The sequence below is a fragment of the Anas platyrhynchos genome, chromosome Z (genome assembly GCF_047663525.1).
Source record: "Anas platyrhynchos isolate ZD024472 breed Pekin duck chromosome Z, IASCAAS_PekinDuck_T2T, whole genome shotgun sequence".
Lineage (NCBI taxonomy): Eukaryota > Metazoa > Chordata > Aves > Anseriformes > Anatidae > Anas > Anas platyrhynchos.
The window spans coordinates 53,103,866-53,128,431 of NC_092621.1; the positions used below are offsets into that span (position 1 = coordinate 53,103,866).

Below are 24,566 nucleotides of genomic sequence, written 5' to 3' on the forward strand. Positions count from 1 at the left end.
GGGTTTGCTTCCTTCATCTTCAAGATCGGGCTGGGCCAGGTGTTGGACAGCTTCCTGCAGTTCTTGCCCTTTGGCTAGGGACTTTCCCAAATTTTCCGTGAAGAAGGTTTAGGAGTGCCCTGAATGGAAGCAGGCGAAGTACATCATGATCTGAAGATCCTTCCAAAACTTGCTGGGACCCATCTATGAAAGGGGAGAGGCATTTGGCTTAGCTCTCTACCATACCTTGAAACCCTCATTTGTCACAGTCAGCTGGATTGAAGGCTGTGCTTTGGCCACCTGTGGAGCAGTGCCTTGCCATTAGTCCTGCCATGGGTCTGCGGTGGGTGGTGCCCTTGCCTGTCCCCCAGCGGAGTGGTTGCAGTGACGATATTGCTGGTAGGCTGTCTCCTCCCTGGTGTGTTGGAGAAATGTCCAAGCATCAGGTTGTCCATGGTGAAACACATCCTGGAGAGGCCCTGGCAAATCCAGCATCTCACTGGTGAGAGCACCGATGCCCTTAGCAGTGGTCTAATTGCCTCCATTTGCAGCCTCTGCCTGTGCACCACCAGATAAGCCCTCTAAATCAATTCTTGCATGTCAAACAGCTCTTCTCCAGGACGAGTACCTCTCCGGGTGTTTAAGCTAATGTTGTCCCTGTGCATGTTTTGTGTTCTGCAGTCTGTTGTCTGCTAAACCTGGCCTCATCACTCTTGTGTTCAAGTGAAGGGATCAATAATTATGACACCTGCAGGGAATTACTGTTGAGTGTTGCAGCCATCATACCCACTCCCTTGGTGGGTGTTTCAGATGAGACTGATTTCTGTGATATATCAAAGGAGAGAGCAGTAGAGACAGTTGCAGGCTGCTTTGGCCTCTCCCTAAGAAATTTTGTGATTATTTTTACAGGTGCAGCATTGCTGACGAGTGATTTTTTTCCTTAAAGCTGCTGGCTTTCCGTATATTCAGAAAAACATTGATAGTCAGGTGGGCCTTAATCTGAACTCGTGTCTACACCACTCACCCAGCTCCTGTTGCTCAGGATATTCCAGTCTTATAATGGCAACATAGAGGAGTTTGTGTCCCTGTTTTTCATAATTTGCTGTTAGGAGTGGTACTGTTGCCGTGTCAGGACCATACTGTGGTTGTCATTTGCAGACCCTGCCCAGAGAAGCTATCCCCTCCTGCAGGACATACAGCTCTGTGCTTGCAAAGAGACTGTGTAACGTGATGTAACCTGGAGCTGACCCAGTCACCCAGGGTGGTTCCTTTTTGTTTCTGCAATAAAGGCTGCAGATGTGCAAAGAAGCTGTGTGATGGTGCTGGGTCATAAAGCTGTCAGTGCATTGGCACAGCAGTCACTGCTAGCATCATGCCTCCTTGGTAGCATAGCAAAAGAGAGGTTTAAACGATGTTGCTATATTTGCTTTGTGGAGACTGATAGGAAGGCTTCTCTGCTGTTGAGGGCCTATCTAGAAGGAAGTACAAAGATAGTTGAGAAAAAACAAAAATTGAGCAGTGGGAGCTGAGAACTCAAGCAGGAACTAGCAGCTGAGTAGTGGAGTTGGAGAGCTGTCCATGGAGGATTCCTGAAGTGAAGACAAATAGTCTGTAGCTGTGATAATCAGATACTCCTTGTTCACCTCTCTTCTGTAAGGCAGGTAGCAGAACTACTTCTCCCTTGCGAAGAGGCCAAAACAAAACAAAAACCCACCCAAAACCAAAAAAGGAGATTTAAAAACTAGTGGGAACAGCAAGTGCTCAAGTCATATTGCATTCAGTTCCCATACTTTGGTACTTCTCATGACTATGCAACAAGATTTTTTCTTAGGTTAAGTAAAGAGGAGTAGCACATGGAGAAATAAGATGCCATTTTTTATCTTGTTAATTCCTGTAGGATGAGTACAAGCCAGAAAAGGCTTTGTCGGAGGAAGATCTGAAGAATGCAGTTAGCGTGCATCATGCGCTGGCATCCAAGGCAACAGACTATGAGAAGAAACCCAATGTCCTCAAGCTTAAAACAGCAGATTGGAGGGTCCTGCTTTTCCAAGCCCAGTAAGTGCTCTCTTTTGATTTGTGCCAATAGTTCAGGAAAGAAAGCGGTTCTTTAGGAGGGGTAAATTCATGCCTGGGCAAGTTAAAGCAGAGGCTTAAGAGGTTCAATCTGTTTATTTGATCAGAAATAAGATTAAGTAGTGATTTGATTAAAGTGCACAAGTAGTTCATGAGAAAGAAAGATCAGGTTTTAAGAACCTTTTTAATCTAGCTGAGAAAGGCATAACAAGATGCAGCAGCTGGAAGCTGAAGCTGCAGGAAATTCAATTTGGAAACAAGGCACAAACTTCTAACAGTCAGGGTGATTAATCATTTTAACAAATGACCGAAGGCAGTCTTGGATTCTGGCTCCTGATGTCATCAGGAACCAGCCGGATGTCTTTCTAGAAGATACACTTTGGTCAGAAACAAAGTTAGTACTTAATACAAGAGTAATTTGATTAAGTTCTTCAGGCTGTGATATCCAGACAGAACAGATGACCTGCCTTTTGCTTCTGGCATTAAAAACCTGTTCATAGTTTTGTACATTAGCCTGTTTCTACTGAGATCCACATGAAACCTCCTAGAGATCTGCTGGGTACAGAACAGCTGAGACCTTAGGACACACATCTGCATCAGGGCATTTTCTGCCTCTGCTTCCTGTGTCACTTGGTTTGGATTAGGAAAAGATGCATGTTAGGGTGAGTTACAGACACTAACTGCTCACAAGAGCCAGAAGACTCATCAGACTGAAATGTGTTCATATTCTCACTTCAAAAGTGCCATTGAAGGGGTAGCGAAGATGGAGAGGAGGCTGAGTCAACAGGTTCTCAGTATGTGTTTCTTTCCCAGGAGCCAAGAAGAAATGCAGACCTGGATCAACAAGATTAACTGTGTGGCTGCTGTCTTCTCTGCACCACCGTTTCCAGCAGCAATTGGCTCTCAGAAGAAGTTCAGTCGCCCACTCCTGCCAGCTACCACAACGAAGCTATCTCAGGTGAGCTGTTTTTATATGGAGGATAGGTGATGGAGATTTCTCTGACTGGCTTGGGCCTGGAAGGTGGTTCTTTACTTTTTGTTCCTGTCAGTGCTGGTATTTGTAGGAGAAATAGGCTTGCGTGGATGTCTGCTAGCAGGGTAAATCTCTGCTTGTTTCCTGAGCCAAGATTTTAAGTAGCGGGAGAGGAGGAGAAGACTTGAGTATAATTCTTTTATATTTCCAAAGGAAAGAAACAATCACTAGTGTGCCTAGTACTAGATACAGGATATTCATTCCACAGATATAGCTCTGCAGAGGACATTTCAAATACCATCAGGCTGGTGATTTTATGAATTTGAGGGTTTATTGCCACTTGTTTCAAAAGAAACGCATGTATTCCTGAGTGTTTGGGTTATTGGGGTGATAAAGGGCGAAAGCTGATTTCATCAGTCAAACGTGAATTATATTTTTCCCATAATACTTTTCCAGACTTCAATCCTTATCAGCTGAGGGATTTCTTCTTTTCTATTTATCAGCTGTCTCTTACTTGAGCATCCATGGTCTTCCCTTGTGATCATATAACCTTTTATTTTCCACAACAACCTGTGGCAGGGAGTTTCACACATCTATTACTTCCTGCGTGAACAAACACCTACTTTTGCTGTTTTCAAACTGGCTTTGCCTGGTGCTTGAACCTACAGCTCTGTGTACTCTGATGTGATGAATGCCTGCAGTTCCTCCTGCATTGACAGGAACCCACTATTGATTGTGTCAATCAGATTGACAGAGTGGCAGAGGGGATAGATCCCAGCCCTAGGTATATAATTTTACAAATAAAATCCTGTAACTTTTAGTCATCTCTTCATGCTGGATTGCTTCTTAAATGCGTTCCTGCCATCTTCATAGCTTAGCAACACTCCTTAGAAACCATTATCTCATAATCTGCATTTCTCTAAGAGGGTGTTTTTATGTCGCCCCTGCTTTTTCCCTCTCTGTGGCAATAGCCGTTTTCCTTGTGATGTGGTGACCGACTTTCTATCTTCTATTCTGGGTTAAAGTTTAAAACATGTCTCATACAGGATAATAATAACTTGTCCTTTTACTCATACATACTTTTTATATACTGATATGGGGTTTCAATAATTTACCCCCAGTCACCAAAAAAAGCCTTTTTACTCATCATTGTTCTGTGTGATTGTTCCATTTAGCACATTGTTTCCTAGTCTCACTGTTTCTGTTTAATCTGGAAAGGGAAAAAATAGAATATAGCCCTGTGGTTTGTGTCTTGAAGAAGAGGAGACAGAAAAAGTGAAATAAGATAAGCTGTTTTAGCTAAAGGCAGAAGAATGTTAAGTGTTCAAAGCAGATAAATTCAAAGACAAGCAGAAACATGTCTGCTTTTATCTGTCAGTGTGGAAAAGCTGCCAGCAGGCTGCTTCTCATTTGGCAGACCAAAAAATATGAATTGTCAAATCCCTCTGGTTGCTGTTTAGGATTTTGTGGACTGAATCATGATGCACAGTACTTCTTCAGGGGGCTTTTTCCCAGTCAGACGGAAGTCAGGATGCCTTGAGAACATAACATGGGCAAGGGAGAGAGGGTGGTGGACATGACAGGTTGCACAAGATCATTGTAACGAGTTTGCTTTCAGTGTCTGATCTTGGTTAGTCCAGAGGGATGTGACAAAACTATATGCAAAGGAACAACCAGTGTAGAAAGGATCTAGTAGCTTTGTGTGCCTTCTTTCTGAGGGTGTGCCTGCACACACAAAAACACCAAAGGGCTGCTACCCTGGAAATTACAAGTGCCAAATTAATGGCTTCTCAAAGACCTCCTGTCATCAGACTGGAGAACTCACTGCAACAGGATGTCACTGAGACCAGCAATTTATCACGAAGTAAGAAGTGATTGGATACTTAAAGAAAAAGCAGCAGATCCAGGGTAGTTACTAACAGCAACAAGGATTTTTGGCAGTCAGTAGAGATCAGTTCGAACCCACCCATGTATAGGCGGAGGCAAATTATCCCACATATTTCCTTCTATGGTCTTCTTGCACAAAAAAAAAAAAAGGTGAAACACAAGATTAGCTGGGAATCAGCTGTTGTCCTCTGTAGAAGTTTTCCCCGTTCTGCTCTTTTCTGCAGCTCCAATTCAGTGAGCTAAAAGGCTTAGTCCTTGGTGTGACTCAGTGCGCTGCAGACAAGTCTGATAGAGGCTTGAAGCTGCAAGCTGCACATCCACACCACTGGGGGACAACTACTGGCAGCAATCCCCTCTTCTGAGGCTAGGTAAATATTTGTTAGCTGAGCTGGGCGCTACCTGCTGTTATGACTCTGCCTAAGTCATTGAGGGTTGCATGACTGTGTCTATATTTTGGACTTACCTAAATCAAACATAATTTTAGATCCAAGCCTAGAGATGGCCAGAAGGCCATGCAGCAGGAGCTGGAAACCTTCTGAGCTGAGGGAAGGTTAGCTGACAGATGGACTGGAGGAAGTGAGTGGGCCTGGGATTATGATAAAGGAAATTGCCTAGAAAGAGGGAGTAGCAGCTCCTCATTCTCTCCAACTGCACAGTGGGGAAAAAAAGCTGGTAGCAGCTTAGCAAAATGAGATACCTTCTTAGGAGAGGACAACCCTTCCTTTCCTGGATTCATTGCATTGTTCTGAACAAAAGGAAAACACAGACGTTCGGTAGCATAGAAATGGAAGTAAGGACCCTGTCCTCTCTGTCCTGGAAGGAGCTACTTTTATATTGCAAAGACCTGAGGCAGGGTCTCTGCCTGTCTCATTTTGCCCTCAGTCTGACTCTGTGTAACAGCCTTAATTAATTTGCCAAAAATGTATTAGAGCAGAAGTGTCATGTTGTCAGTAATGCTCTACAGCAAGCTGCTTCCGTTGCTCCCAGCAAGGCAAGGGATGACACGTTTGCTATCCTTCCAGTGGCATCTGCTCACTGCTGAGTTTTTCTGCAAAGTTGGCCACTTTGCTTGGATGCCTTTGAGAGAGCTGTTGGGGACAGGGGATTGGGAAAACAGGCCTGATCAATCTAATTAAAATTAGTAAAGAGAAAGAAAGAAAGAACTTACTTGTTATTGCAAAAGGATCTCCGTTTACTTCCCTTTGCTTATAGAATATTTTATATTCTGTAATTTATGTGCCTCGTGTTTCTGAAGGATGAACAGCTGAAATCTCATGAAGCTAAGCTGAAGCAGATCTCCACTGAGCTTGCTGAACATCGCTCTTACCCTCCTGACAAGAAGCTGAAAGGAAAGGAAGTAGATGATTACAAACTGAAAGACCACTATCTGGAGTTTGAGGTATGTATGGGAAACATTATTGCTTTTACTTTTTAGGTGTGGATGGAGCTGGTCTTGTATTTGTGATACAATCCAGGAGTTCTTCATTTTTCACCTTTACCCACTGAGGAGGATGTGGTTTTTTGAGAGATATGTCACAGCAATCCCAGAAGTTGGGATGTGGTTCTTTCTTTTGATAAAGACTTCCTGTGAATTTGGCTGTGGGCTTAGCTCCTTATCTATAAAATGGAAAAACATGACCCTCTGTCCTTGCCTGTTTTATCTCTTTGAAGACATGATAAGGTTTTTAGGCAGGAACTGTCTCATGTTGTAAGACTGTGTGTTGTGCACTGTGGTGGGACTCCAGTCTTTACCTGGAATTAGAGTAATGCAGATCATAATAATTATCTTGCATTGGTATGTTCTGAAGGAACAGCTCTTCTAAAACTTATGTCATAGACATGCCTCTTGAGAGCTATTTGTGTTGTCTACCAGTGAGCTAGACATCAGGATGAGCAGGTGAAGGGTAGAATTAAAGATCACAGGAGTGACTGATGCAATTTAGGCAGCTGTACGGGGACGTTGTTCTGAGATTCTGACAGCAGCTTTTATCTTTTACTGCGCCTGCCACGTTGTAGGGCTATGTGGGAAGGGTTGGGCAGCCCAGCAGATGGCTAGTGTTTTTCATGGCTGCACCTTTGAGCATTTTCCCACAGAACTGCAAGTCATTGTTGCCTTGGATCTGAACAGATCTTAAGGCAGGCACTGCCTTACAAGGAATATCCACATACTGAAGGAAGAGCAGAGGTATTTTCTGTTATGATCCATAGAGGTTCCAAGAGATTAAAGTTTATTGGCTGTGTTTGCAGAGAGAAAGGTCCCTTAATCAACTGCTGATAGAGACAGCTGCCTTCTGCCTGGAAGGAGAGAATTCTTCATGGGAACGAGCACACCAATTTGACAGTGGAGCAGAGGAGTGTGGGAGCAGGGACTTCTGTGGCTCCTGGTTTCCATTCAGGCTGTAACTGGTATTCTCTTCTCCATCTTGGGCAAAGGGTGTGTGTTTTACTGGACTGAAAAGCTCAGAGCTCTCTCCTGCATTCCCCAGACATACAAACAGTTCTAAGGCTGTGGCTTAGTGAAACTCCATTCAGGTAAGAAGTCAGGGGGACCACCAAAGGAGATGGTGGAGGTAATATAAGCCTTCAGAGCTGAAGTAAGCCTCTCAGCATGTATTATATGTATTATTATTATTTTGGAGGGCCTCTTTTTGCTCCTGGGCTGACTGGCTGTGTACTTCTGCTGTTGCAGAGGAAGGTTGTAGCCCCTCGTTGTGCGTTTGATTTTGCTGTAGCTCTGGGCTGCTGTTGTTGCATATGGTGAGCTTGAGATGTGTTCCTGCTGTTTTGTGAAGGGAGCACAGTTGGCCAGTTTGATTTTCCACATCCCACATATCTGAAATGATCTGATAAACAATCAAATGAGGAGGTGGTGGAAAGGGCTGGTAAGCGAAGAGTACACAACGATGTGAAGAAGAAAGACTTCATAATCAACAAAACAGGGCTAAAGCAGGTTCATCTCACACATAGTACATAATTAAGTGCCCCCAGGACAACATTATAGAGAAAGCTCCTATACCCTTTTTGAGCAATCAGTACAGGTAGGTGCCTCTGAAGTGCCTGTGCGCTAATGCATACAGCATGGGAAATGAACAGAGTAAATTAGAGATCTGTGTGCAGTTGCAAGCTACAATCTCGTTGGGACCACAGATATTTGATGGGATAGTTCACACAGCATGAGTGCTGCCACGAATGGATACAGGCCTTTTAGGAAGGACAGACATGGATGGAGCGGAGGGGGAGTCATCCTTAATGTGGGTGAGCAGCAGGATCATGTGAAGCCTCGCCTAGGGGAAGGTAACAAGCCAGCTGAGAGCATGTGGGTCAAGATTAGTGTGCACACCAAGACGGGTGACATTGTGTTGGTTGTCTGATAGGCCATTTCTAACCTCTGGGAGAAGCCCTGTGTTTGCAGGCCCTTGTTCTCCTGGGCAATTTCAACCACCATGATATCGGAGAGACAACATAGCAGGGTGCAAACAATCCAGGAGGTTTCTGGAGAGCAGTGACAACCTCTTAACACAGGTGGTCGAGGAGCAGACAAGGAAAGGCACTTTGCCGGACCTCTTACTTATGAATAAGGAAGAAGTGTTTGGTAATATGAAAGCCAGGGACAACCATGGCAGCAAGTGACTATGAGATGTGGACTTCAGGATCCTGTAAGGAGTTGTCAAATCAAAGAGTAGGATCACAGCTGTGAACTTCAGGAGAGCTGACGTTGGGGAACTGCTTGGAAGACTCCTATGGAATACTGCTTTGGGGGAAAGAGGGCTCAGTGAGAGCTGGTCAGTTTTCAAGTTATCATCTCCTTCAAGCTCAGGAACACTCTACCCTGATGAGCCAGAAACCAGGCAGAGGTGTCAGAAAGCCTTCATGGATCAACAGAGAGCTCCTGAAAAAAATCAACTATAAAAATGTACAGAAGTGGAAGCAGTGGCAAATGACATTGGAGGAATATAGAGATACTGTCCAAGCATGTGAGGTTGGGTTTAAGGAAGTCAAAGCCCAAGTGAAGTTGAATTATCAGAAGGTGTGAAGGTCAAGAAGAAAGCTTTCTATGGGTATGTTAGCAGCAGAACAAACAGGGAAAATAAGCATCCTAGCTGGAGCCTGTTATGAAGCAGGGAACCTGGTCACAAAAGGGAAAGGCCAAGGTAGTCAATGTATTCTTTGTCTAGGTCTCTACTGGTAAGACTAGCCTAGCCTTCAGCAATTGCAAGACCGTGAGCCCAATGGGAGAGTCTGGAGCAAGGAAGACTTACTCTTGGGGAATGAGGACAAAGTCAGGCAATAATTTAAGTTGGATACACACACATCTATGGGATCTGATGGGTCATACCAATGAGTGGAGCTCTGAGGGAGCTGGATAATGTAATTGGGAGGCCATTCTGACATTCTCATTTACCTTTGAAAGATCCTTGTAATCAGGGAAGGTTCCTGAAGAATGAATGAAAATAAATTCCTATCTTCAGCAAGGGTGAGGTTCAGAGAACTACAGGCTGCATAGATTCTTCTCCATCCAGGTAAAAGGTGGTAGAGCAAATTCTCCTGGAAATCTCTTCCAAAAACATTACAGACAAGGAGGTGACTAACAATAATCAATATGGGTTTACAAAAGCAAAATTGTGCCAGACCAATGTGATAGCTGGCTGAACAGCAGTGATAAAAGGGCTGTGATCAATGGCATAGTCAATTTTGGACACAGCACTCACATGTGCACTTAAGCCACACGCTTGCCCTCCATAGGGGTGTTGTGCAACTTAGGAGAGCAAAATAGTTTTTTTGGGTTTTGGCCCTTGACTGACAGTTTATTTTCTATCACTCCTGGAAGCACGATGAGTTAGGATGAAACGTAGGCTATAGTGTCTGATGGTTTGGAAAGACTGATAAGAGAAAGAGGTTGTTGTGTGTGTGTGTGTTTGTTTTCTGTCAATTTTATTTAGAGAATTATGTCTCAGATTCCTCAGGACAAAGCAGAAGCAGTATAGCACAGGAAACAAAAGATATCTTCTCTCCTAGTGAGACCCTTGAACAGCAGTCGAGCTGCATGGTTCAAATCTGTGACCAGCACTGCAAGGAAAGCCTGTCTAAGCAGGCAAATGGTGGCACCTGCTTGAACTGGGTGTGAGACAGTGATTCAAGGTGCTGCTGTGCAGTGCTGAATTACCTTCACACTTGGCACAGATTGCACAGACCATGCTGAAGTATCAGTTCAGAAGTTTTTGGGGAAAAAAAAAGCGCTATACAAAAATCCTGAATGGAAACTTTCTACCAGTTTTGGAATTCCCTCACCTTTCCTTCAGAATAAAGCGCTGTCAGGATCAGCGAGGAACTGGTGATAGACTTTGCTGCATGAGGTTACAGCAAGAGGACGAGAGGCAGGTGAGGCAGTATTTTGTACTCGTCTCTTTCAGGCAGAGCCTGCAGGCCAGAGCTTTCATCAATGTACAAAGGGCCAGACCAATACATCCCCGAGCACATCAAAAAGGACCTGTTAGTTCCAAAGGAAGCAGCATAGTCCCACTAGGCAGGAAGAAGCCAGATTTCTTTTTCAGTAGGATCTTGTAATTTCTTTTAATTCAACCATTTGAGTTCCCTTCGTTCTTATTCCTGATGTAATACAAGCAATGGCATTTCCTTGTGAGGGGAGGTGAACAAGGAGTTGCCCGGTCCTTGTTCAGGGATGTGTCCTTGATCACTTTTCCTTGCTGGTGCTTTTGCTTGTAAAAACCAAGCAAAGAATGCTTCCTCTTTGTTTGTTGTCTGAAAAAGTGCTACTCCAGGTTATGATTGCTCAGGATGGCAAAGTTATGAGCGAGAGATGTTTCGAGCACTGTCAGTCAGAGGTGAAGCCAGGAATTTGATGGATGGCTGTCTCATCTTATCTTCATTACATACATTCAGTCTTCAGAAATGCGAACAGTACATACATTGTCTTCAAATTGAAAAAGCTTCAGAACATTTTTAATTTCCGTGTCTTATTTTCTTGACAGAATTTTCCAGATTGCTTTCTTTTAAGGAAAAATTTCCACCAAATTGAGTACATAGCTTCAAATGTCAGATCATTAAAAGAGCAAGTTTGCAGCTGTAATCAATTGAGAAACTTTCAGATGCATTGCTTAGTTGAGACATCATGAGCCCACAGAGCCTAAGGTAAAATGGCCACTGACAGAAGTGCAGGGAAGAAACTGGTCCTGGATTTCTGTTCTTATTGCTAGGTCTTGTGACCCCAGCGGTGTTTTTACTGGACTAACAAATAAAATTCCATATAGCAGTAATGTTCTTCTCTCCCTTGATGAATATTATGCTGATACCAGGGTTAGAGCACTGTCCTGGCTTCTTTTTTTTGCAGAGGTGTACCGTTCATTGTGTGATGAATCATTCATCAGCCCAGTGCATTGTCAGATTTCTGCCTGCTGTTTCTCCATTTCCTTTCATATTGAATGACACATCTTACCTGCTTAATGCCTTTGTCTCTGGAGCTCCAGATACGGAATTGATAAGGATGCTTTTTGTTTATTTTTTAGGTGTATTCTTTTATGATCCTCCTCTATGTGGTCTTGTTTATTCAAAGGACTTTTTGGAAACACAGTCACATTCTCTCCTTTTTTCCTTTATATTCCACTCTTCAAAGCAGTTATAAAGCTTTTAGCTTTTTTTTTTTTTGCCTGTAAATAAGTATTATTACCTGGTATTTTTTATTTTATTACAAATTGGAAGAATTTTCGCTAAGCACTTTTTGCTTAGTCAGGAACATAACAGTTTGGCAGCTGTTTTCAGTGGAAATATTTATGCTTTCTTTTTTTGCCAGCCCCTATCCCACTGAGATCCCCTTAGTTACAATGCCTGCATTATGTCTTTAGTGGTTATGTCACGGTCAGGTTATTGAACAAATGCCAAGGGGTGGGTTGCTCTGTTCCCAACACCTCCTGCCCCAGGTAATGATTTTGAGGCCCTGCGGTGCTCCTTTGTTAATCCAGCTTCAATTTGTTGTTTGCTGAGATGTTCTGTGCAGAAAGGTGTTACCGTGACACAATAGAGCAAAGTCTTCCCATTGGAAGGGGAAAGCTCCACTCCAGAGAAGGAACAGGAGCAAGCAGGAATGGGGCATGGTAAAGCGAAGAAAATAAAAGTGTCTGGACAGAGAGCACCCTTCATCGTTCATCATTAGCTGTCCTGTCAGGGGAATGAATATTCCCTGCTGCTCTCATATCCCTCTCATCTGCTTCTCCCTCTCAAAGCATCGTCTCAAGGGCTCAGTGGTGGCTGAGCTGGAACAGTTTTAGATTAAAAGGACTCTGCTTTGGTTTCTACCCCTTAGGCTGAATTCAGAAAAGCAGGACCCGCTGATGGGAGTGGAGAGTTGCACGGGGGAGATGTAGCCAGCCAGAGCACGATTCTTGTTGTCCCTTAGTCCATTTTGCTGCCCATTAACTCCATGCTTTCTTCAGGCACGTAACGCCTCAGTGTATGTGAGCATAGGAGGTGACTCAGCATGGCTAAGGTCAGCAAGCTCTTGCTTGGTGTTGTTACTCAGAAATCACCAGGCACTCTGCTAGGCGAGAGCCACCATTCAGCAGAGCACTGGGAATTGTATGCTGCAGAACTGAGTGCCTTAAATTGCGCAGCATCCCTAGGCACAGCCTGCCTGAAATCCTTTTTGCACAGTGTAGTTTACATTAGCCACCATTGTTCTCATCCGTATTAGACTCCCAGCTTTCAAGGCCAGCTGAAACCATTATGTTACCTAGACAGCCTCTCAAAAATGCTTCTGCAGAATTTCTCCTAGACTGATTCGGGCCTTTCTTTTTCACTTCCCAGAAAAGTCGCTACGAGATCTACGTTGGCCTCCTGAAAGAAGGGGTGAAGGAGCTGCTGAGCGGAGGCGAGAACGACGCGCCAGGATTGAAGAAATCCCACTCAAGTCCGTCGCTCAACCAGGAGTCTCCAGTCAGTGCCAAGGTGAAGCGCAATGTCTCGGAGAGGAAGGACTACAGGCCAGAAACACCCAGCATTAAGCAGAAGGTCACTTAGGGCGGAAGTGATAGCTAGGGGAACAGCCATGCAGCAAAGTACCGGTGGTCAAAATTTTTCCATTTAATAACCTGTCATTCACAAAATTAAGTGCATCTGCCTGAATGGGGTGTTAGTGACATTTTCTATTGTATATTTTGCTGTTTCTGTGCAGATTGTGGGAGATGTCTTTGCTCCTGCTTTGCTTTGTTAATTTATCATTTAGCAATTGAAGCATCGGGACTTTTTTGTGTTCTGTTTTTAAAGGAGCTGGGGGAGGGGTAGAGCGCTGTGACGTGTATTCTGTCTCTTCCCCGTTTACCTCCTCCCATCGGCACGTGGCTTTCATCTCTCAAGTCACTTGTCACTTTATTTACGTGGTGGGTGGGAAAAGTAACTGGACAAATGCTGCAGTGTTGTGAATGTGAGCTGTAGCTGTGAGAAATTTTGTGCAAACGGGCAGCTGCAGAGGGCTGGACAGAGTCTAGGGTGCTGGGAACATTGGTTTCCTGACAGCGCAGAGCGTGTTGGTACTGGCAATTAGCAGTGGGTGCTACGGTAAATAGTCGCTGTTGCTTATTGTTCCTACGTTGACCCTGGACCCACAAAGGCAAAGGTATGCAACCTGGAAATCTCTGGCAATGCTGGGATGACAGCATTGGAATCGTTGGTTTGCTTCTTTCCAAGCAAAGAGCCTTCTCCTGAGTTAGCAGGCTGGGGGGTATCCAAACCTGTCGTGTCTCTGTGGTCAGGGAGATGAGGAGTTACCCGGCTGGGATGAACCTGGGTTGCAGCAGTGGCTGCTGAGGATGTCAGCCACTGGCATTGCATTTAAAGACAAAGGGCCTCTGTGTAGTTTTTAACTATACACTCTTCACTTAGCTGCTATATAGAGCCTTATGATACATTGTCCCCCGATGCTCCCCTTCCCAGGAGTTCCCGTGTTGGTGTGTGCAGATGTATGCAATTTCTCTGATAGTGACAGTGCACTTTGCCTTTTCCCTCCAGAAAGGGATTCTCCTCAGCTATTTGTTTTCCTGCTTTAGTTCATACAGAGGTGGAAGAGGCTGGTGCAGACTGGAGGATGGTACAGACGTGTGGTTGCTCAGGGCCAGGTTTGATGCCCTCCTGGCTCCTCCATGCCTGGAGGCCAGCACAGGGCTGCCTCAGCTTTGGCAGATCCTATCCTCCACCTGCGGGGAGCCAGCCTGCCCTGCAGCTCCAGCATATCCCACTTCAGGCTTTCAGAGGGAGGCAGAGGCCAGGGAGAGGCCACCACGGGCAGAGCTTTCCATACCTCAAAGCCATGCTTGGTCCGCAGGTCCTGGGGATGTTTGGCAGTCTTGAGTCACAGGGGTCAGGGGAGTATCAAGATGATGCAGAGATCATTTTTCTGTTTCCCAGCCCCTCTCGACTTGGGGCAGCTTGGTACTGCAGAGAACACAGGCTCACCTGGTACTTTACACGCTCAGTTTTAATCTCTGATTTGATACTGGCCTGCTGTGTGAGCTCGGACAGGTCTCTCCCTCTTTGCCTCACCCATCCCCTTTGCAGAGTAGTTGAACCATTCTGGCTTTTCTCACAAAGCGCCTTGAGAGGTAATGTTCAGGGCCAGCTGAGAAATGCTTGTTGCTGTTATTTTTGTTGGGCCTGGCGCAGGGTAGCTGTCCTTATAGATATAATTCGTAATGTATAGAGAAATGCCGAGATCAATGCAAGGACTGTTTAGAAATGTGCTGGAATTTCCAGCCTGAACGGTGTAGGACCACACATCAAAAAAAATTACCATCTGATGGGATTTTGTGCTCTGTCAGACTTCCCAAAGGGTCCAAGCCAATTAGCCCAGCTTATTGAACTGCCAGTTCAGTGGGCAGAAAAGGGAGCAATCAAAGAGAGGGGGACCCTAACAGGCACCACATGACCTGCCTCCCCCACTGAGGACCACCATGCAGCATCGCTCCCGATGTTGTGCTCGCCGTGGGCTGCAACAAAGGATGTCATGCACTCAGATGCCAAGAGGTGCTGAAGCGAATCGATCCTTGCAGTTGCAGCAGAATCGGATGGGACTGACTCCGTGTGTGATGGTGGGGCACATGCGTTTGGCATTTGGTGGAGCAAGCGTGCAGTCCTCCTGCTGCTGAAGGAGAGAGAGGCCTTCTTGTACCGGGGCGTGCTGCACCGGGAGACTCCGTGCAGACAGGTGCACGGCAGTGCTTATCGGAGGGGGTTGTGTGAATTAATCGTGTGTGGTAGGTAAACAGCTCGTGGAGGGGAAACAGAGCCAGGAGATCCCTGCAGCTGTTCATCGTACTCTGGTGGTTTTAAACAAACAATCAGAAGAGAGAGAGAGGTTATACTAAGAGGGAAAAAAGACATATGGGGAATGCTGAGTGCGTGTTTGAGAAGAAAACTTGTCCAGTCTCAGATAACGGCATTTCACAGAAAGCATGCAGCAGAAACAGGGAAAAAAAAAAGGTGCAGATGTGTAAATGGACCTTGCTTGGATGTCAGGGTGGGGTTGTCTGGAGGAGCTTTTCAGAGGCATCCTGGAACACACCCAGCAAACCTCTTGTGATACTGAGTGCAGCGCTTTAAAAGGCGAAGAGGTGACATTTAACTTTTTTCTCAGCTTTTAAAATGCTCTGCTGCAGTAGACTGGAGTTAAATTGCTGAACTCAAAAAAAAAATAAAAAAAATCCTGTGAAATGCATTTCCCAGCTTTGACACAGAAACTGGTTAATTCCTTTTCAAAGTCACTGCAGAGGAGATGATTTGAAATAACAGGAAAAGTCAAAAAGTAAGCTGCGAAAATGATTTTTTTCAGTTTTTGTTATTTATTCTCCATTACCAGGTGTACTTGCAAATGGATCGGGGTATAATTTTTAAGTCTCATCTGTGCTTAGCAAATGCAATTTTTCACTGCATTTTTTAGCAATTAAACATTTGTTGAACGTGGAGCAGTCTCGGTGAGACTGTTGAGGCGTGCAGATTAGTTTACTGAGAATTTGTCAGGTTCTGCTCAAGTTTTAATTAATGTCATTTTGCTCCATTGCTTTACAAATTCTAGGCGTCCCAGCCACCCATGTGAATATGCACATTTCAGAGGCCAAGAGAAAAAGGAGATCCTGTCGTGAATGCCTAAGCCTCCTGGACTCCCTTAGGAACAGGATCATCTGCTGAGCAGTACTGTCATTTGCTTTTTTTTTCCCTTCCCCCCTTGATGCTATTGTAAAGGGTGGGTGCAGATTCTCCAGGGGTGTGAGTGATGCATCTTGTTGGGTGGCACCACGGAGAGTCTGGCCAGATGGCTTTGCATGGTACCCGGTGCCCTGCCTTTTCTTTGCCGAATGTTTGCCTTTATTAGAGATTGGTGTTTGGCCTCAGTGACTCAGGAGCCCCCCGTTGCAGCATGTAAGGTTCCTCTGCTGATTTCCAGCCCTCCCCTGGACCCCTGCATGCCTGGCTGTCCCCACCGTGCACCCGACCTCGGTATCACCTGAGCAGCCTGTGGCTTCCTGGGGGTGCTGAATGTTAGCAGGAGGTACCTGAGGCTTGTTTTGGGCCCCCGTTCAGCCTGGGCAGAGCTGTGTTGGGATGCTCAGTGATAAGATCTTGCAGTGCCCGCTCGCTCAGCTGCAGCTGGCAGGCCACTGCAAGCGTGCGTCCGAGCATGCAGCCCCCAAGCCAGCCCTTTGCGTTGGTGCTGCTGGGGAGGTATCGCCCTCCCTTGTCCTCCTCCCTGCTGCAGCCTGCCACCTGGAAGCCGCCGCTCGGGCAGAAGCTCTGCCCCCACGTCTTGAGAGGGGGAAAGCGAGGAGGGGATGCTGATTGCTCACCCTCCGTGTTGGACTCCTCTCCCGGCTGAAGGAGGAGCGGCAGGAGGGTCTGGACGTGACAGCAGAGAGGGGAGGGAGAAGCACAGAGATGCCTTCCCTCCCTCCGCTCAGCAACCAAAGCAGGTGAGAAAACTCTCCCAACGCCAAAGCCGCGCTCTCCTTCGTAAGCCGGCAGGATGCTGGGATTTTTGTTCAGCAGCGTCGTGGAAGAAAATCTCTGGGCTGGCTTTGTGTTTGGATGCGTCTTGCAGATAAATCACGCACGGACCAGTGAACATGGCTGCAGCTTTTTAATCCAGTATTTATGTTGTGTCTTTAATTGATGTAGAGAGATAAGTCAGCCAGCAGTGTGATTAATGTAGCGGAGCTGTGGGGGAACGCTGTTCATCTGCGACTCCGACTCAGACACTTTTTCATCTATAGCCAGCCACTTGTAAATGGTTACCAGAAGCTTTCTAAGGGCTGTAACAGCTCATCCCTTAAGTGCTTTCTCTTTGATCCTGCCTGCTCCCAGGGTGCAGCCTGTCCAAGTTCAGGGGCTCCTCTGGAGCACGGTGTGCAGCAGTTTGAGCTCGCTGACCTCCAGAGGCCCCTTGTGACCTGGACTGATGGGTGACTTTTCACAGCTCCAGTGCCTTCCCGTAATAGGCCGGCTGTTCTTCTGCCTTGAAACCATCAGGCTTTTTTGTCTCACCCGAGTGGGGCTGGGTTCCCACTTGGTTAGAGCATCTCTTTGGTGAGGGGGTTGTTGTGGCGGTGGGGAATGTCAGAGGTGGCAGGATGATCACTGCATTTCTGGAGGCATTGCACTGCAGTGCTCTTCTTGAAAGATGGAAGGCTCTTCTCTGCAGACAGCTTACAGCTTACCCATGTCTGCATTCTCCATCCCTAAATCAATTTTGGCCTTATAGCAGTTAGTCTGACAGCTCCTCCTCCTTTTCTGTCAAGCTGCTCCTGTCTGTCATCTTAGCACCTCAGCTGCTTCTGTGTAACAGGTCTCTTTCCTTCCATGCTTGCAGAAATCCAGAAAATTTGACTGTCCCATCTTGCCTTGAGAAAACCTGCTCCGAGGCAGTACCGTGTTGAATGGATAACCTTTTGAACAGCTTTCTCGTTCTGCTCGTTTGTAGCCTGTATTTCCAGCCACAGTTATAGCTGGGAAGTGCGAGACAGAGTTTCAGACTTCTGTGATCCTTGTGTGTTACGCTGCATGGATGCAAGGTCCCCCTCCCACACTCAGACCAGACACTTGTGACATTCCTAGCCTCCTTTCCAAAAATCTCAGCGGCAGAGGCAGCCTGTGCTGTGCTGTGGGGAAACTTTGACACGCTGTTTTGCAAGGATTTGGGTGGTTTCCAAATCAGGTCATACATTCTCCAACCTTTCAGGGAGCTGTGTAAAAAAAGAAAAGAAAAAAGAGAAAAAAAGATGCCATTTTCAATCAGTGCCCCCCAAGCACAGAGAGATGGTATCCAGAAACACCATCTGCTTTTGCAGAGGCATAGGCAGCATGAACACCTTGTCTCCAGCAGTCTTACAGGTTGATGCTTGTTTGGACTTGACCCGGTGTGGCTCTCCCCCAGCTCTGGGGTGTTGTGTCTGCCCTGATGGGACAATTCTTCAGTCCACGTTTCACCACTCTCCCCAGAGTACGACTGGAGCTCCTCAGCTTGTGTCCTGGTGTCAGCTGCCTAGGCTGCCGAGAGGGGCAAGCCAAAGGAGCTGTCTCAGAAATTTCTTTGAAAGAGCTGGTTGCCAGCTTGTGCTTCATGGAGGGTATTTTTAGTGCATGCTCACGCAGTATGCCTGGCCTCTCCTCTCCTCTCTCTCTCTCTCTGATCTCTCCCAGCAGCATAAGTGTAGTATAGTGAACTGCTTTACTTGGAGTTCCTGAGCATTTGCTCCAGCAAGAAGAGGCTTTGTCAGCCTCCAGAGCAGCTACGTTCCCCAGGCTGAGCACCAGTGCATGGGCCCATCTCCCATGCGGCCAGCGACACCGTAAGAAGACACTCGGAAAGCCAGTGCCACCCTCCGTGTCTGGTCACCTCCTGGGACCTGGGCAGTAGTGCTCTCCATCATTGCCCTCAGTGCTGGGGGAAGTGAGAAATGCCAGCTTCCTTCTCCATGTACGCCCTGCTGCTTAGGGAACTGGCCCCAGTCCGTGTCGCCAGCTGCTTCTCTCCCTTGCGACTGCAGCGCCCTCATCCAGGGGTGTCACGGCCTCAGTGTGAAGAGGCTGGTTTAAATTAAAGCAAGGAGGAGAGGTGGTCCTGGGGAGCTGTGTCTGGAGGCCTTCTGTTGGCAACACCCAGCTGAGCAGTGGAAGGAGGCCGGCTCTCAGCCCTGCCTGAGCTGGAGGTACCTTGCTCGTTTGTTTTGTGAGCTGCACTGAGGCTTCGGGTTAATTATTTATGAGAGCACTTCCTTAACAAGCGCAAGCAACAGCTTTCCCAAAGGCTGCACTGTTGACCTGACTTTGCTGCCGTGGTCAAAAGGAGCAAATATAGGTCAGCCCCGCAGAGCTTCTGTCACCCCCCTTTGAGCAGTGAAGTATTCTGCAAAAGTTATAAATTTTTAAACAGTGAGGGACCTACCATGGCATCTGCTGTTAGGTCTGTGCCAGGAATCAGCTGGGGTACAGGCCTGAGGTACTGAGGAGAAGTACATCACTTCGTGCATGTGCTGAAAGTGCTGCAGATTACAAGGGCACGACTTTCCTCTGACATCAACCTTTGCAATTAGCAGCCGCTCTGCGGCGACGGTCCAGCGTGCAATTCACCTCAACTAGACCAACACAGCAAGGGGGCTGTGGCTCAAGCAGGCACGGCAGGTTTCAGCTCTGCCTTGTGCCGTATGGCAGCTAGCCAGCTGCTCTGCAGAGAGGTGTTTGACTGAAGTCCCCCGGCTCCCCAGAGCCTCTTGCTGGGAATGGAGCGATCTGCGGTACCCAGTCTGTCACTTCACCAGGCAAAAGCTATCGGTGGTGGAAGTCTGAAGCCACTCAGACACTTGTGAAAACCTCATGCTCAGTGCTGTTGAGTCCTGAAAAACCATAAGATGAGAACAGGGGTGGGTCTTTTTTTGTGTTGTTGTTGTTTCTTGTTTTGTGTGTACATATTCATGACAACTATGTCCTCTTATTTGAGGCTAGGATTAAACCTTGGCTAAAAGAACAGAGTTTTTTGGCAGTTTGAAAACTTTAAAATCAATACTCTCTGCGTGAGGTACAATCTGAGGCTTACAGTACTTGGTGAACGTGTTTAAGTGATGCCTATAGATGTGTGTACGTGTTTCATAGGTATAGTATGGCTTCTGTGGCTCAGCACTCCAAAGCCTGCTATTCTTTTCTGAAGCTTATTTTTGTCAAAGCTCTTAAAACAGCTGCGAACTTTGTTAGGATGCTTGTTGTTCTAGTTGTTCTCAAATTAGGTTAAACAGTCATCAGAGCTTTTGCAGATTTAGGGTATCCCTTGAGCTGCCTTGATCTCCGTGTGTTGTCCACCAGGGGCTGCCTGTTGTTGTGCGTGTTGAAAGCAAAGGCACGTGCCTGAGAGTCGAAGCGAGGATCGCTGGGTGCTGTTTTCTGCTAGCTACACGCTGGGCTGTCTCCCTGGTGGTGTCAGCTGATGCCTGCACCATGAACATCCACGCCTGATTCTTCTGAAAATCACACTCTGGGGATCCAATATACAGCTTTACTTCTGAAAATGTTGACCTCGCTCTGTGAAAATTTCAGCAAGGGGACATCATGTCCAAAAGTGTCCGAGCAGGACAGGTGCCTGTGATGTCTCCTGCAGATACAGCCGTACAGCAGTAGTGAGGGTTTCTTTCTGCAACTGTACAGATTTCCAGAAGAATGTTTGGCTCATCAGAGGGGAAAAGAAGAGCAGCAGGACGGATATCTCTCTAGGGCATCTTGTTTGCCCTCCCAGAGGTCTCCCTTGTGAGGTTTAAGCAACCTTTTAACAAGTTGGTGGAAGCCCAGTGGGTTTTCCCATTATGCTCTGTCTAGTTGGTGCAACAGCAGCACTATCTGCATTATCCCAGGAAAGGGGGAGCAAGGCCTAAGGATGGATTCTTACCTGGAGTCATAAAACGTGTAAGGTGCAGGTAACTTGATGCACTTGGGCAACCTCAGTGAAGTGGCTCTGACCATGGCTAGGGTGATCACATCTTGGAGGACTGAGATGCAAGTGGACTTTAGCTCAGGGTGAGATGAAGAGGGACATCCCCGTCACCTTGCTTTGGGTCAGTTGTGGTCTTGTAACCCTTTTTCAGGCTCTGAGCTTCTCCCTTGGGTTACCTGCCTCCCGTGGTGACACAGTGGGCAGGTGAGGGTCAGCGCTGTTGCGTTCAGAGTTGCAGTTAGGGACTGGCACTTGCCCTCCGCCTGAGATGATGCAGCGTTGTGTTCCCTTAGGTTGAGAAAGAGCACTGAATTTTGAGTTACTGTGGTGTGGTGCCCCTATGGGAATAGTAGCCCCTGGCAGCAGCAGTGCAAAAAACATTTTGCACACGCGTGTACACACACCCTGTGGATCTCTTCTGCGCAGACTTAACCTTACTGGGCCCAACAGCAGTCCTTGCAAGACTTTTCCTCTGGGCAGCCTCCTGTCCCTTTTGCCAAGTGTAGGAACCTTCTTCCTAATAACCTTGAACGCGGTTTATTCTCATCACTGACTCACTGGAGTGTTTTCCATGCAACACACTAGAGACGCAGTCCCGGTCTCACTGCTTTGTGGTAACTTCTTGGTCTGCTCTGAAGCAGCTTTGAGGTAATCACTAAATTTTTTCCAGCAGCATGAAATTTGCTGCTCTGACTCTTTGGTGTGGTAATTGTCTCGTGTCCGAGGCTGTCCTACCACCAGGGCACTCCTTCCTGTCCCTGGGTGCATGCATGGTCAGAAAAGCATATTGCTTCTCGGTGGTCAGAGTCAGAGCTGTGCCGACTTAAATCAAACCCTGGTTCATGGGAGGTGTTTCCACGTGCTGCTGATGTCCATAAGGACTCAAACAAATACTTGCTTACACAGAGATGCTTTCCTGAAGCAGAGTTGTCACTCTTTTCTACAGGTACCACAGGATGCCCTCCCTTATTCTGCTTCATGTAACTGGTACTAGAATGATCATTTCCTGATAAATGAAGGCACTTAATCAGTCCTCTTCCCCTTGGAAGAAGGACTTTTGGGGATATTGTTATATCATTTAAAATAATATTTTGGAATTTAAGTTTACATTGCTTTATTTTTCACTTGAGGTGACTGTATATAAATATTTTCCTCTATTTTATCATTGCTGATAAAGTAAGCCTACGGTATACAGACAAATAATTTGCCTTTGATGTATTGAAACTGTGAGATATAAAGTAGACTTCTCTCTTGTGTCCATGTTCCTGACTATTACTCTGTTCCTCTGTGTTTTTATAAGTTGGAATAAATGTTGCTTACGGGCAACAGAGAGCCTGCAAGCTTCCCAATAATTTTTATGTAATTGAACTCAAGCAACCCTAGTGAAGGATCTCACATATGTATAATGATATATGTATATGTACAAACTTTAGAAAGAAATAAACCAAATGTATTTCATCTCCTGCAGTTGAATGTTTTTTTTTATTGGAGCCCTGGCTGTTATTTCTTGTGCATAAGAGCATGAAGGTGGCGCTACCAGCTCACAGCAGCCTCTGGCGGGTCTGCAGCCCTGCTGAGGGAAGATAGCACCCACTAGCTGGCACAACGCTTTCCCCAGTGCATGTTGCTGACCTCTGGCAGTCAGCAGTATCAAAGTTTCCTGAGCTGGAGAGTGCAGGTACTGTGTACCTTGCAGAAACACAGCCTGGACCAGCGTACCTCTTCCAGGGCTGAAACCAGTGTTGCCCGACACAAATGTACAGTAAACGCTCTTTATTTATCACAGGAAGCCTATTTATCACATGAAGGAGGTGTGTGGTTTGGGCATGCACACTAGTCCTACATGAGGGCAGCTGGAGCTCCTCTCTCCTTGCAGCTCTGCCAGAGGTGGCCTTACCTGTGGGCTGTCACAGGACTGTGAAGTCACCTCCCCTTGGCTGTGAAGAGACACCAAGAAGACAATTAACTGATTAAAAATGGTTTTGCCAGCAGATGGGCTGGTAGAGGGCAGCTGCAGCGGTCAGCTATTCAGAAACGATTGGGAGCTGACCTCAACCTTTTTACAAGACAGTTTGTTTGGGAGCACTGTCAAGGTTGGGAATTGCTGCTGGCGTAGTGAATGGGAGGAAGCAAGGATCCCTGACATCCCAGCAAAGCGGGACACTAAAGAAAAGGGGAAGCACAGAAAGAAGAGGTGGGAGTGGGTAAGAAACAATGGCTAAGTGAAGGGAAGCAGACTGCACAATACACAGAAAGCAAACAACTTTGTGTTTGCTGTTCTTGCGCTGGCCGTGGCTCAGCGTGGGAATGTAGGAGGCTGTCTGCCGAATGGGTTACAGGGCAAATTGACAGGATGTCTCCAAGAGCAGGTAGGGCCCAGGGAAGCCTCACAACAGGGCTGGGAGCTTGTATTGGGAAAACAATAGTAGGGAAGATGTTTTTTCTTACCAAGATCTCTCTGAACGTTTGACCATCTTGAGATGATTGTTTCTTTGTATTTTTCTTCCTCCTAGAAACTCAGCGTGTTACTTTCAGATGAATAGCAAGACCTCCGGCACTTGAGATTGCTTTCTTTTCCACATTATGCTATGGGATGTCAAGCTTTTTTCTTTGCTGTTCCTGTGGATTTGCCATCCTGGTTACTTCAAAGCACTGGAAGTTTTTGTTTCCAACACATGCTCCTGGATTAGTATTTCTTTTATGAAAGGGCTAAACACAGTGATGGTGAGGATTGGGACTTGTACTTAGAGGAGGCATTTAATATTTCTTCCTAATGCCCGGATGAATGTTTCAACTATGTGTGAATGTTTATGTCAGTGCTGCTCACCGCATCTTTCCCTATTTTGCCTTCCGAGCTGACAAAGTCAACTCTGAGCATTTTCTGGTGATCCCTTTTCTGCCTGGAATCACAAGTCGTGTCACGTTGCTCACAGTGCACTAAACTAGAACAAAATGACAGGACAGCCGCAAAGTGAAAGACAGATGCATTTATATTCTCTGCATTCTTCATTGTCCATTTTCAGTTTACATTTCCAAGTAAGGAATATAATTACCAAGGGAGCCCAAAAGGGCTAGCTTGAATATAAAGGTGAATATCCACTGTGCACAAAAGCTACACATCTCCGGCTATTTACAAATAATCTAGCATGACAGAGTGACTTAGCCCAAAACTAAAGCACAAATTGGTCTGAAGTTGTCATGGATATCTCTAGATTAGAAACTGGAAGCGTTCGTACCCAGCAGAACATTGATGTATTGCAGTAGCCTCCTAACTGGCAAGGCAAAGGCAAAAATACCTTGTGGGCTTTATGGTGGAGGTTGGTACGTCACGAAGAGGAATGATACACTGACGACCCAGGTTTTCATTCGTCAGGCCGTCACAGTGTTCAGCTCTGTCTATGTTTGGTGCTAAATAGATGTTTTTCAGAAAAAAAAAGAAAAAATGTCACCCATTATTGTAACCACTTTCCCTAAAAAATGGGCCATCCTAAAAAAGATAAACTACTGCACAACAGCTTGCCACCACTCCAGGATTATTTGGTCATATTTGTTCTAGGGTATCTCTTCTAGTCACCAATCCACAGCTAATTTTTGGGTGGATCAGGTATGGAGATGGTGTGTGTCTTTGTTTTGTTGGTCTTATGACAAGGTCACAAAAACAAGGAGCTTAACTTGCTTGAG

At 46.2% G+C, this 24,566-nt stretch overlaps 1 protein-coding gene across 18 annotated transcripts in view; it reads left to right on the forward strand.

Moving 5' to 3' along the window:
- PSD3 (pleckstrin and Sec7 domain containing 3) overlaps positions 1–22,343 on the forward strand; it is a 107,887-nt gene extending 85,544 nt beyond the window's left edge. For 15 of the 18 annotated variants that reach the window (XM_038169872.2, XM_072031615.1, XM_038169869.2 and 12 more), the window contains 4 exons: positions 1,877–2,034; positions 2,866–3,010; positions 6,168–6,311; positions 12,731–22,343. In XM_038169872.2, the coding sequence (XP_038025800.1) occupies positions 1,877–2,034; positions 2,866–3,010; positions 6,168–6,311; positions 12,731–12,943 (660 nt within the window). In that variant the 3' untranslated portion in view covers positions 12,944–22,343. The remainder of the gene's footprint in view (positions 1–1,876; positions 2,035–2,865; positions 3,011–6,167; positions 6,312–12,730) is intronic. The other 3 variants (XM_038169868.2, XM_072031621.1, XM_072031622.1) reach the window with 1 other exon arrangement.
- The last annotated feature ends 2,223 nt before the right edge of the window (positions 22,344–24,566 follow it).